Below are 13,767 nucleotides of genomic sequence, written 5' to 3' on the forward strand. Positions count from 1 at the left end.
TACTGTTTATTGATGATGTGACAGAAGACAGAAGCAGCCGGATGAATTCTGAAGTGTATAGGAAAATATTGTCTGCTCAGATTCAGCCAAATTCAGCTAAGTTGATTGGACGGCGCTTCACTTTACAGATGGACAATGACCCGAAACATACTGCGAAAGCTACCAAGGAGTTTTTTAAGGCAAAGAAGTGGAATATTCTGCAATGGCCAAGTCAATCACCTGATCTCAACCCGATCGAGCATGCATTTCACTTGCTGAAGACAAAACGTAAGGCAGAAAGACCCACGAACAAACAACAACTGAAGACAGCTGCAGCAAAGGCCTGGCAAAGCATCAGAAAGGAGGAAACCCAGCGTTTGGTGATGTCCATGCGTTCCCGACTTCAAGCAGTCATTGCCTGCAAAGGATTCTCGACAAAGTATTAAAAATGAACATTTTATTTATGATTGTGTTAATTTGTCCAATTATATTTGAGCCCCTGAAATAAGGGGACTGTGTATGAAAATTGTTGCAATTCCTAAACGTTTCATACGATATTTTTGTTCAACTCCTTGAATTAAAGCTGAAAGTCTGCACTTCTATTGCATCTCGGTTGTTTCATTTCAAATCCATTGTGGTGGCGTACAGAGCCAAAATTATGAAAATTGTGTCAGTGTCCAATTATTTCCGGACCCAACTGTATTTACTGTTGGAACAGTATATATTTACTGTTGGTAGTACTATCATTCACCCAGTAGCCCAAGCACGCTGCCTAGTGGTCACACTCGACTCCTCTCACATTCTCCTCTCACATTCAAAATGTATGTAAAACCTGTCATTTTTTCCTCTGCAATATTACAAAGATACGCTCTTTTCTCTGTTGCTCGACTGCTAAATTTCTGACTCAGACCCTCATTCTCTCCTGTCTGGATTACTGTAACCTCCTGCTGTCCATCCTTCCTGCCTCTCACCTGTCTCCCCTACAATCTATCCTAAACGCTGCTGCCAGAATCACTCTACTTTTTCCTAAATCTGTCTTCCTATCAAATCCCCCATCTCGCACTCAATTCTCCTCCTCACTTTTAAAGCTTTACACTCTCCTGCTCCTACTTACATCTCAGCCCTAATTTCTCGCTATGCACCATCCCGACTCTTGCGTTCTGCTCATGGATGTCTTCTCTCTACCCCCTTTGTATCCCCTTTGTATCTAAAGCCCTCTACCGCCTTAAACCTTTCTCACTGACTGCCCCACACCCCTGGAATGCCCTTCCCCTCAATACCCGACTAGCACCCTCGCTATCCACCTTTAAGACCCACCTTAAGACACACCTGCTTAAAGAAGCATATGAGTAGCACTGTGGCTAATAATATACACATGATACATAAAGCTTGGTCCCCTGCAGACGCATTAACCAGAATGCCCTCCTACTGTCTCTGTACGTTCTTCCCACCTACCAATTAGATTGTAAGCTCTTCGTAGCAGGGACTCCCCTTCCGAAATGTTACTTTTATGTCTGAAGCACTTATTCCCATGATCTGTTATTTGTTATTTATATGATTGTCACATGTATTACTACTGTGAAGCGCTACGTACATTAATGGTGCTATATAAAGACATACAGTACATATATACATAGTATATAGAGCCAGGACTCTGGATTGGGGGGTGGTCTCGTGCTGTATGAATATCTCTGGAAGCCTTTAAAAATCTGAGATTTAGGGGCCTATTCTAGCATCGCCGGTGTTGCCTTTGCCAAACTGCACGGTTTGGCATGTTCAGAAGTAGCGGAATAAAACCCTATTCTCTATTGCAAATCACATCTTCTAAATTGCTTCTATAAAAAGTGTCTATCTTAGCCAATGCCAGGAGCAGGTTGATGATGAGATCCCTAGGCTTATTGTCCCGGGATGCTGAGCGCCGAAAAGAAATAGATGGGGGGAAAAGTGCAGTCAGAACTGCAGGAGAAGGCCCCTCAAAGTGGATAAGAGGGGTTACAGTCTAGCACAACTAAAAAAAATATGGTACAAGGACTCTCGCTCACCACAAAATTGGCAAGTGGCAGGGGAGTCCGTGAAATGGGCCAGGTACCGTCCCGTGCACCGTGGAGGACTCTTCAACTCAGATCCTCAGACGGGGGATCCAACTCGGAATCGAGTTCCCTCCACCGGGGCCTCTCGCCCTCATTTGCTGCTAGTAACCCCCTTCAGATGGTATCAGGGCGGGCAACAAAGATGAAGTAGTGCACTATATGGAGCACGAGAGAGTACAGCCCTTTCCACGGCATGCCGGGGACATGTCCTCCAACCTGCTGAGGTTTGGGACGAGAACCTGAGGGGGTTTCCATGGTTAAGGCCCCACGCAAAGATCCGACGAGCTTGGGGTGAAAGTTGGGCAGGGCTCTCCGGTCTGCAATACCCCCTTGATGAAGGTAAGTGAGTCGGGGGAAATGGCGTCTTCAAGCTCCTGGATCAGATGGCTAAATCCACGAGCAGTAGACAGACCCATACAGTGAGCAAGCACCTCTGTCTCTACCCATTCCTGTCGCTCATAGTCCAGGATATCTCTGACTCTGGTCACTCACACCAGGATTATTTGGCGGAAGATATAGGGTGACTCCAACATCAGAACCGACACTGCCAGATTAAACAGCAAGGGTTCGGCAAGGAAATCAACTCCCACCACTGTCTTTACTTTCCTTGTCATGGAGACCAGGCTTCAGGCCTTTAGTAGGTCCTTATACTATGCCAGCAGCACCGAGAGGTCTCTACCTAACCCCGTGGACTTAATTATAAACAGTTGCCGGTCATAACCCATATTGTGCAGCTGCGAAAGAAACTGGTCGCCATCTGGCACCACTGTGGAGACGGATCCGCGAATAAGTATCTCTGCAGGTATTGGAGGCGGAAAGTGTGTATCTGAGAGCGGACACACACTATTCCCTGTCCGCCCTCTCCCAGAGGGAGACTATGCAACACCCGTAAATTCATTGCTTCCCTATCCAGAGAAAGTCCAGAGGAAAGGCCGTATCTTTGTAATATTGCAGAGGAAAAAACGACAGGTTTTATCTACCTTTTGAATGTGAGAGGAGAATGTGAGAGAGGAGTTAAGTGTGACCCCTAGGCAGCGTGCTTGTGCTACTGGGTGTATGATAGTGCTTCCAACAGTAATGTAGAAGGAGGTAGTAGGGCCAAGTTTGGGAGGAAATAGTGGAGAGACATTCCGAAACTTTGGTCTGTACAGCAGGTGTAAGGTCAGGGGTTGAAAAGTAAATTTGTGTGTCATCAGCATAGAGGTGACATTTGAACCCAAGTGATGTGAATCGGTTACCTAGAGAGAGTGTGTAAAGAGAAAAGTGAAGAGGTCCCAGGACAGAGCCCTGGGGTACCCCCACAGAGAGATCGATAGAAGAGGAGCAGGTGTTAGCAAAAGAGAAACTGAGAGAATGATGGGAGAGGTAAGAGGAGATCAAGGAGAGAACTTTGTTATTGATACCAAGACATTGGAGAATGTGAAGAGTGTAGTCCACAGTATCAAATGCTGCAGAGAGGTTAAGTAATGTGGGAAGATTGTAGACCTTTGTCTTTGACATCATGTAGGTCATTAGTTATTTTAGTGAGGGCTGTTTCAGTGGAGTGAGCAGTGGGGAAGCAAGATTGTAGAGGGTCTAGGAGAGAATAGGTAGTGAGAAAATGAGGTGCGCGAGAGAATACAAGACGTTCAAGGAGTTTAGAGGCAAAAGGCAGGAGGGAGACAGGTCGATAATTAGAAAGACAGGTAGGGTCAAGCTTGCTGTTTTTGAGTAATGATATAACTGTTGCATGTTTGAAGGAGGAAAATGTACCAGAGTAGGGGGATGAGTTTAAAAATGTGTGTGTGTATAGTAGGAGCAAAAGGTAAGAGGTATAAGATGGGAGGGAATGGGGTCAAGAGGGCAAGTGGTAGAGGGAGAAGAGGAGATCAGCAACGATACATCCTCCTCCATGGCAGCAGGAAAAGAGTGAAGGAAGACAGGAGAGTTAGGAAGAGGTGTAGGATGGGAGAATATAGAGGGGATGTCCTGACGTATGGATTCCACATTTTCCTTGAATTAGTCAGCAAAGCCTTGAAGTGAGATAGAGGAAGCAATACAGGCAGCAGAGGATGGTCTGAGTTGTGAGTCAAAGACAGAGAAGAGTCGGCGTGGGTGAGACTTGTGCATGTTGATTAGGGAAGAAACGTAGGTTTGTTTAGCCTGAGAGAGCAGAGTTGAAACAGAATAACATAAATTTGTATTGAAGGAAGTCTGCGAGAGTGTGAGATTTCCTTCAGAGGCGTTCAGAGGAAGAGTGCAGGAATGCAGCATGTGTGTGGCAATTTAGTCATGGTCTGGGGTTAGAAGGGCGTGACCAGCAGTAAGAAAGCGAGGCATGTAGATCAAGAAAGGAGGATAGGGCAAAGTTGTAGTGCCTGACCAGGTTGTCAGGGTCTGAAGCAGAGCTGAGAGAGGAGAGGGAGGGGCGCAAAGTGGAATCAAAAGCTGGTAGGTCAATAGAGCGCAGGGATCTGCAGAAATGAGGGATAGATGGGGGTGGATAAGGGGAGAAGTGAGAGAGAGAAAATGAGATGAGATGATGGTCAGAGAGAGGAAAGGGGGGAATGGAGAAATCAGAGAGAGAAAAGTTTTAAGTGACAGCCAGGTCTAGGTAGTGGCCATCCTTGTTGGTGCTGGCTGCAGTCTACTGTTGATGGCCAAAAGAAGAGGTTAGAGAGAGAAACCGGGAAGCCCAAGGGAGAGAGGGATCATCAATAGGGCAGTTGAAGTCCCCAAGGAGAAGAACAGGGGAGTCAGAGGAGAAAAAGAAGGAGAGCTAAGATTCAAAGTGAGAAAGACGGAAGAGAGGTGAGTAGAGATAGGTGGGCGATAGATGACCGCCATGTGGGCAATGGGGTTATATGTCCCCCCTACAACAATGCACCTCTGCACCAGGGTATACTGTATGTGGTAGCCAGCGTACAGAGAAAGAATACACCCTTCCCATACATCTTACTGGCTGCCACCACTGCAGAAGGGCCAACTACTTAAGCCACAGCCCTCAATGCCCTAGCTAGGTGATATAGGGCACCTCACCCCATGCTTTCTGCTTAAGCATGGCCCCAGCATTGTTGTTGCTGGGTTTAATGCCTGCAGCTGTCAACTGTGCCCATGATGTAGCTGGAGCTGCAGGAGTTAAGCTACCAGCAGGAGCTGGGGAAGATGCAGCCAGGGCACTGTATGAACTAGGCTGAGAGTTGTGGCCATGGTTGGTGCACCTAGAGCAAGTGCGTTTGGAGGTCAGGGGCTTGTGTGCCCTACTATCTCTCCTCCCCTTAGGCATGATATTATAAGCCTTTATGTCAGGTGAGGAGGTAGTGCCTGGGGAGGAGGTGCAGAGAGGAGCTTTCCCTTTAAAGACTACAGTAATTAGCTGCTACTCTGCTAAGGGAGGAAAACAGTCAGTTTCTAAAAACCTGTAGGTCTCTTTTTCTTCCTCCTTATTAATTCCTCTCTCCCCAGCAAGTAGCCGCAACTCAGCACTCTTTTTCTAACTAGAGCTCCCAAATCAAATAAAGAATACAATTCAACTTAAAATAAAATGAGTAAAAATGAAAATCAAACAACCAGTGGTGGGGGAGGGGATTGAAGCTGCAGTTACCAGCAACTGCCCTAAATAACAATGTTCTTGGTTCTAATCCTGTTGGGTCTGACAATGGTACCCCCTTCATCACAGGTTATTTTTAACTAATTAGTTTAAAGGATATATCTAAGGATGTGTGACTCATTTAAATATATATCGTTTTTATAGACATTAGCTTATCTCCGAGGGTACCTGAGAAATGTTCAATTTTCAGTACAGGCATCTCTCCCTAATTTATTTGGTGGGAGGTTTGAGAGGACATATACACCACTGGAGATACTATTAGGTTATGAAGTCCTCCTTCTTCCGTAGCTACTAGAATACAGGGAGTTTGCAAAAAATGCGATTTTGGTCATTTTGTACAGCCGGAAAGAAAACGCTTGTAAAAAAGCCTTTTTTGTGTGGTTTGCACATGCGAAAAGGGCTTACAGAATAGCAAAACTTGCAAATCCGCTTGTAAAGTGTACTTTAGATGCACTAAGTCACATTTCGAAGCCCTAGCATAAGCCCCTAAGTGTATAATGTGCCAGTTTGCCATGAACCCAATAAAATAATTTATTTCAGCCTACAGTTAGATGTGTCTTGCATTCCATGTCCTACAGATGTAGCGGCCTGTTCTCTACTGCACCATGGGACAAAACCCCTGGCCAATTTGCCGAAAAATCCGCAAGATGGTCCACAGCAGGCTGTAATGAACCATCGGATTAACACAGCGGACGTCCCTGCGTTTGAATGAGACTCACGTTGTGTGAATCCTACCGGGTTACACCTGTCTGTAAGAGACGCGCAGTAAGAGATAGACAGAATCAGTCACTCTACCTGCGCACCTCTAACAGCGATTGCAGGGCTTTTATTTTAATAATACAGTATTGTAGCAGGGGGTCTCCGGAGCTGAATCGCATTGATTTCAGGTCCAGGGATCCCCTGCTTCCCGAGTTACAGGCCCCGTTATGCGATTTAGCTCCGGAGACACACTGCTACAAAACTGGACAGAAATGATTAAAATAAAGTAAAAGCCCCTCGATCGCCTGTTAGAGGCACCCACGTTGAGTGACTGATTCAGTCCATCTGTTACTGCGCATCTCTTACAAACAGGTGGAACCCGGTAGGATTCACACCGCAGGGACCCCTGCTGTGTTAATCCGTTGGGCTATTAGTCTGGCCGCTGGAATCTCTTGGCTTGCTAGAGGTTGCCGTGCAATACACGCACGGCAAGCGGTAGAGAACCGGCCGCTACATCTGTACTTGTAATTCAGTTAATAATGTTACCACTTAAGGTTAACATCTTGCTCTGTTTCTTCTAATAGTTTAAAATAATCTGAGAAATGTATTACCTGTAGTGCAAGTAAAACAAAATCCAGAGGGAGAGCAGACGCCAAATCTGGAACAAACCAAGATTTCAGGTAGTGTGTCCGGATAGTGACTGGATCCAATATTACTTCTTGCTAATATTTCAAAGGCAAAAATTACCAACTGTGATATTTCTTATACACAATCATTTGCAAGTACACAGATTTTAAAACCGTTATTTAATAATATAATTATGTGCACAATTAAGTCCACAATAAAAATGTATTCCCAGACTAAAGCACCCACTGAGTTTGTTTCTATAAAGGAGCATTCCCCATTGCCCCCCTCTTTTTAAGATATAGATGGGAAGCAGGGGTCTCCGTAGCTGAGCCACGTTTACTTCACCTCAGGGGACACCCGGGAAGGTGTCGCCGGTTACTTCCTGGTTGTTTAGTTGCTCACGTCACGCGGGCCAATCGGAAGCCATGGTAGATGACATTGTGGCTTCCGAATGGCCCGGACGACTTAGGGCGATTTAAACGAAATTTTGCTTTCCATAGAGGGGATGCTACCAACGGTACGTTCCCCGGTAAGTATCTTGGGAACCAGTGCTAAAATGTATGCGGTTCAGCTCCGGGGACCCCCTGCTTCCCATGTTAACAACAAAAAAAAGGGGCATGAGGTGCTGCTCTCATACAGCAGTGTATTATCAGTGTGCAGACTTTCAGATGTAATGTATTCATTTATACTGTATGTCCACAGTATGTGTATCACATTTACAGTTTGGAAATACTAGCAGCTATTTACCATAGCGGCATGTTTCACAAAGCTTTGTTACAGCTTAGCTAAATATCACATTGCATGAGACACAGTGAAGAATACAATGATTTTAGTTATTGGCATGTAAATGAGCAAATTAATTGTTCACATTATTACCTGCCAATAATATAGTCACATTCATTTAGGGCTTCAAAGATTAAGGTGGAGACTTCCCTCTACAATGCTGTTGTCTCTTGTATGAGACGCCTTGTTCAAGGAATAGAAATGCAAACATAGTAGAACCATTGAATCTTGGGTTACTCTGACTTTGCGGCTTCCAAATGGCTCACAGGAGTGAGGCTTGAATGGCCGCCATATTGATTTCCAAAAAGCCATAAAAAGGTCATTATCTCGGGAACCGGAGGAGGGGGCAAGGGGTGTACGAAAAAAACCCTGTAGGGTAGAATTGCTCATTCAAAAGATATGATTGAAACTATTATTTGCAGTCAAGGTAATCAATTTCTAATAATGGAAAGAGATTATAGGGAGATAAATATACACATTGTGACAGAAACCAGGGTATGGTAATAAATTCCATATATAGGTCTCCCAGGATACTGAACAATTTCTATCCTGTTTAGGCTGAAAAGTGCAGCCTCAGAATGCATGCACTCCATCCCACAGTTTGGCAAGTGCTGGAACTGAGGGATGAGGGATCCAGACCAGAGTTTGTCTGCTGCCTGATTTCTGTCACCTGTTCTGCTAGTTAGAAATCAGGTATTTAAGGCTGATTTCCTGGTTCCTCTTCCCTCTCCCCAAGAGCCTGGAGGCAGGAAGGCTGCTGGAAGCAGAGAGGGGAAACGCCTCTCACCAAACAGGTTAAATCATTCTGTTCCTTTTGTCTAAAACTGCAAAGTTCCTTATTTTTGTTGTTGGAACTGGATAAGCCAGTCCAACCCCAGTCAGGGAAACCCTTAGTTAAGTTATTGCTCAGACGAGCAGGGTTTTGTTTGCTTATGTATTATTTTGAATTCCGTGTGGCAGTCTCAGTGCCTGGGACTGAATAAACCAGGCAATAGCCTGTTTAAAGGAACAGCACGTTATGCCTCGTCATTTAACCTACCCTAAAAGACCGTGTTCTAACAGTCCCGGACAGACGGCGGAGCCCCGGAGTAAGACGTTTGTCACATATGGTGGAGAATGCGGGCAGAACCCTAAAAGGTCTGCGGGTAATAGAACTTTAAAAAAAAAAAAAAAAGAGGTTTTTTTTTCTCTTTTTCTTCCCCCCGAACAAGATGGATGACGTGGTGAGTGCGTTGGTAAGCAATGTAGCTGCCCAGAAAGAGGCGAATGAAACTCAGCAACAGACGAATGCAGCCCTGCTAAGCGTGAAGGCAAACCAGCAACAGACGAATGCAGCCCTGCAAAGCGCAAATGCAAACCAGCAACAGACAAATGCAAACCAGCAACAGACGAATGCAGCCCTGCAAGAGGCGAATGCAACCCAGCAACAGCTGCTAATAGCTCAGCAAAAGATTAATGCAAACCAGCAACAGACGAATGCAGCCCTGCAAGAGGCGAAGGCAACCCAGCAACAGCTGCTAATAGCTCAGCAAAAGATTAATGCAAACCAGCAACAGACGAATGCAGCCCTGCAAAACGCGAATGCAACCCAGCAAGAGACAAACCGCTTGCTGAGAGAGGAGCAACAACGGTTCGCCCAGGGCTTACAGCAGGAACTCGAGGTCCTGAGAGGGACTATCATTAAGACTCCACTGGCAGACGCAGCCCCAGGCCCGAAAATGACCAGGGCAAGCCACTACCTTCAGAAGATGGGGCCCTCGGATGATGTTGAAACCTATCTTCTCACTTTTGAACGCACGGCACAGAGAGAGGGTTGGCCAGAAGCTGAGTGGGCCAGTCTAATCACACCCTTCTTAAGAGGCGAACCCCAGAAGGCTTACTTTGATCTAGAGCCAGCTGAAGCTAACGTCTATGCAAAATTGAAGTTCGAGATCCTCGCCCGCCTCGGCGTAACCACGGCCATTCGCGCCCAAAGGTTCCACGCATGGTCCTTCACGTTGGATAAAGCCACCCGATCCCAGATGTACGACCTCATCCACCTCGCTCGGAAGTGGCTACAACCCGAGATCAACCCAGCAAGCCACATCGTGGAACGGTTGGTCATGGACCGGTTCTGGAGGAAACTTCCCTCTGCCCTACGCCGTTGGGTCAGTCAGAGTGACCCCCACAATGCAGACGAGCTGGTGGCCCTCGTAGAAAGGTACAATGCAGCAGAAGAGCACCTGCAATCCACAGTCATGGAGCATCCCCACTACCCAAGGTTCCAGGACTCTTCCAGAGACGGTAAAAGGGTTCAAGGGTTAAGGGGGGCTGAAGAGCGACGACCGCCTTCACACAGCACCAGCAACAGTGGCTCGTATACTAAAGGCAACAGCCAACGTGGGAAGCTGAAAAAGGGCTCTAAGTGGGACACAGACTATGTACCTAAATGTGTAAATTGTTATGAGAGGGGCCACACTGCGAAAGTTTGCCCACTAAATACTGAACCAATGCAATGCAACAGCGTTGAACCTTATTCGTTGTGGTATCAATGTATGGGCCCTAGCCCAGAGGACCCCTTGAATAACCATCTCTGGGCATTTGTAAAGGTAAATGGTAAGAGGGTTCGGGCACTACTTGACTCTGGGAGTATGGTTACACTAGTGTCCGAATATCTGTTGCCCATTGGGAAAAAACAGGTAAACAGTTCACAAAGAGTGGCAATTTGTTGTATACATGGGGATAATCACGAATATTCCACTGTTGATGTTCTTATTGAAACAGAGTTTGGTTCTCTAGATTTCAAAGTGGGTATAGTACCCAAATTGGCACATGATGTGTTAATAGGGACCAACTTTCCCCATTTTCTAAATATGTGGTCCTCCTCTCAGAATAGCGCCCAGAGTTCGATAGCGGACCATAAAGAAGTAACAGAAGAAACAAATCCTTTCCCTTTTAAAGAAATGGAGGTTGACGAGGGCCCAAATAAAAAGGGGAAAGAGGAAGAGTGCTGTAAAATCCCCTTTTCCATGGCCACCTTGGTAGGGAATACCCCAAATCAAGATGTTGAACAGGCGCTTACCACCCCAGAACAGGATAAGACCTTCACTGACCTAGAGGTCAGTCCTGGGAGTTTTAAGAAGGCCCAGTTGGAAGACCCCACATTAGCGGAGGCAAGGAGGAATATACGGGACCAGTATAGTACTCTGGGCCAACCAGATAGGTCACTTGCCTACCCCTACTTCGAGGTAGAGAATGACCTAGTATATCGGGTTGATAAAAGGAAATCAATTATAACTAAACAATTGTTGGTACCACGGACATTCCGTAATGTAGTATTACACCTCGCACATAGTCACCCATTGGGGGGACACCTAGGGGTGGAAAAGACAAAAGAAAAGGTTCTCCGAAGCTTCTATTGGCCTGGGGTTCTGGCAGAAATTACAAATTATTGCTCCTCATGCCCAGAATGTCAGATCACTGCCCCGTTCAAAGTGTATCGTAGTCCATTGGTACCCCTTCCCATAATAGATGTACCATTTAACCGGATTGCTATGGATCTAGTAGAACCCCTAATAAAGTCTGCTAGGGGACATCAGCATATATTGGTAATACTAGATTATGCCACCCGATATCCGGAGGCAATTCCCCTACGTAGCACCTCTGCTAAAAACATAGCAAAAGAGTTAATAGTCCTGTTTACCCGGGTCGGAATTCCTAAAGAGATCTTAACTGACCAGGGAACACCATTTATGTCCCAAGTAACAAAAGAGTTATGTAAACTCCTAAAAATCAAGCATCTCAGAACCTCAGTCTATCATCCACAAACAGATGGTTTAGTGGAATGATTCAATAAAACCTTAAAAAGCATGTTACGCCGGGCGGTCGATAAGGATGGGAAAAACTGGGATTGTTTGTTACCATACCTGTTATTTGCCATTAGGGAGGTTCCCCAATCATCCACAGGCTTCTCCCTGTTTGAACTATTGTATGGCCGACACCCAAGGGGCTTACTGGATATAGCCAAAGAGACTTGGGAACACGAGGTTACCCCATACAGAAGTGTAATAGAGCATGTTGCCCAGATGCAGGACCGCATAGCTACAGTCCTACCTATAGTGAGGGAACACATGGAAAAAGCTCAAGAGGCACAGAGGAATACGTATCATAAAGGTGTTAGGGTCAGATTTTTTTTTACAGGCGATAGGGTGCTAGTTCTGCTTCCCACCGTAGAGAGTGAATTCCTTGCTAAGTGGCATGGGCCATATGAGGTCTTGGAAAGAGTGGGAGAAGTAAATTACAAGGTGAGACAGCCAGGTAAGAGGAAACCTGAGCAAATTTACCATGTAAACCTACTTAAGCCCTGGAAAGATAGAGAGGTCTTGTTAACCCTAGTACCCCCAAGTCCATCAGAGAATCGAGAAACTGACCCAGAGGTTAGCATAACTGAAACCCTGTCCGTTCATCAGAAACGAGAGGTCCAGAATTTAGTGAGAAGAAACAAAGAAGTCTTCTCTACACAGCAAGGTAGAACTAGCGTAATTGAACATGACCTAGTCTCTGAACCGGGGGTCCGAGTTAACCTTAACCGTACCGAATCCCAGAGGCCAAAAGAGAGGCTATAAGTTTAGAGGTTAAAAAAATGCTAAAACTAGGCGTAATTGAGGAATCCCAAAGTGGGTGGAACAGCCCTATAGTTTTAGTCCCAAAGCCAGACGGTACAACAATGTTTTGTAATGACTACTGTAAACTAAACGCTGTGTCAAAATGTGATACTTATCCTATGCCCAGGGTTGATGAACTGGTAGAGAGACTGGGCAAAGCCCGATATCTCACGACCTTAGACCTAACAAAAGGGTACTGGCAGGTTCCCCTCACAGAAAGGGCTAAAGAAAATACAGCCTTCTCAACCCCAGATGGTCTCTTTCAGTATAGGGTGCTGCCTTTTGGCTTACATGGAGCTCCCGCCACATTCCAAAGAATGATGGATAAAATTTTAAAACCACATGCTCGGTATGCTGCCGCCTACCTGGATGATGTGATAATCCATAGTGAAGATTGGCAATCCCACCTTCCAAAGGTCCAAGCTGTGCTTGACGCAGTTCGGTCTGCTGGACTAACTGCTAACCCCGCTAAATGCACTATTGGTCTGGAGGAGGCCAAGTATCTGGGGTATTCTATTGGCAGAGGTTTACTCAAACCCCAAACACTCAAAGTAGAGGCGATACAAAATTGGCCAAGGCCAGTTACAAAAAAACAAGTAAGGACCTTTTTGGGATTAATTGGTTACTATAGAAGGTTTATTCCCAATTTTGCAACTAAGGCAACCCCACTAACCGACCTCACAAAAGCAAGAGGGCCGCTAATGGTAAAGTGGTCCCCCGAAACCGAACAGGCCTTTAGAAGCCTGAAAGAAGCTCTCTGTGCCCAACCAGTGTTGGTCACACCTGACTTCTCTAAAGAGGTTTTAGTCCAAACCGACGCATCTGAGGTAGGGCTGGAGGCTTTACTCTCCCAGGAGTCTCAAGGTGAGGAGCACCCCATCCTTTATTAAAGTAGGAAACTAAATCCCCAGGAGAAAAATTACTCCATAGTCGAGAAAGAGTGTCTCGCAATAAAGTGGGCTGTAGAGACGCTCAAATACTATCTGTTGGGGAGAAAATTCCGGTTGGTCACAGATCATGCACCCCTCACCTGGATGTGTCAAAACAGAGAGAAGAATGCTAGAGTGACCAGGTGGTTCCTAAGCTTACAACCCTTTAAATTTTCTGTGGAACACAGGTCAGGGCACAAACATGGCAATACTGATGGGTTGTCAAGGATGCACTCCCTAATATACATGGTCGCTCATCCCTCGAGGTCTGAGCTGGACGGGGAGGATATGTGACAGAAACGGTATGGAAATAGACAGGTATGGTAATAAATTCCATATATAGGTCTCCCAGGATACTGAACAGTTTCTATCCTGTTTAGGCTGAAAAGTGCAGCCTCAGAATGCATGCACTCCATCCCACAGTTTGG

General features: G+C 45.8%; 1 protein-coding gene across 3 annotated transcripts in view; it reads right to left on the bottom strand.

Moving 5' to 3' along the window:
- Positions 1-13,767, bottom strand: part of LOC142490524 (potassium/sodium hyperpolarization-activated cyclic nucleotide-gated channel 3-like) — a 72,520-nt gene that overhangs the window by 35,453 nt on the left and 23,300 nt on the right. For 2 of the 3 annotated variants that reach the window (XM_075592915.1, XM_075592917.1), the window contains exon 3: positions 6,969-7,079. The exons of the other annotated variant lie outside the window; for it this stretch is intronic. In XM_075592915.1, coding sequence (XP_075449030.1) covers positions 6,969-7,079 — 111 coding nt within the window. The remainder of the gene's footprint in view (positions 1-6,968; positions 7,080-13,767) is intronic. 3 annotated transcript variants of the gene reach the window in all.

This window comes from Ascaphus truei, chromosome 3, assembly GCF_040206685.1.
Source record: "Ascaphus truei isolate aAscTru1 chromosome 3, aAscTru1.hap1, whole genome shotgun sequence".
Taxonomy (NCBI): Eukaryota; Metazoa; Chordata; class Amphibia; order Anura; family Ascaphidae; genus Ascaphus; species Ascaphus truei.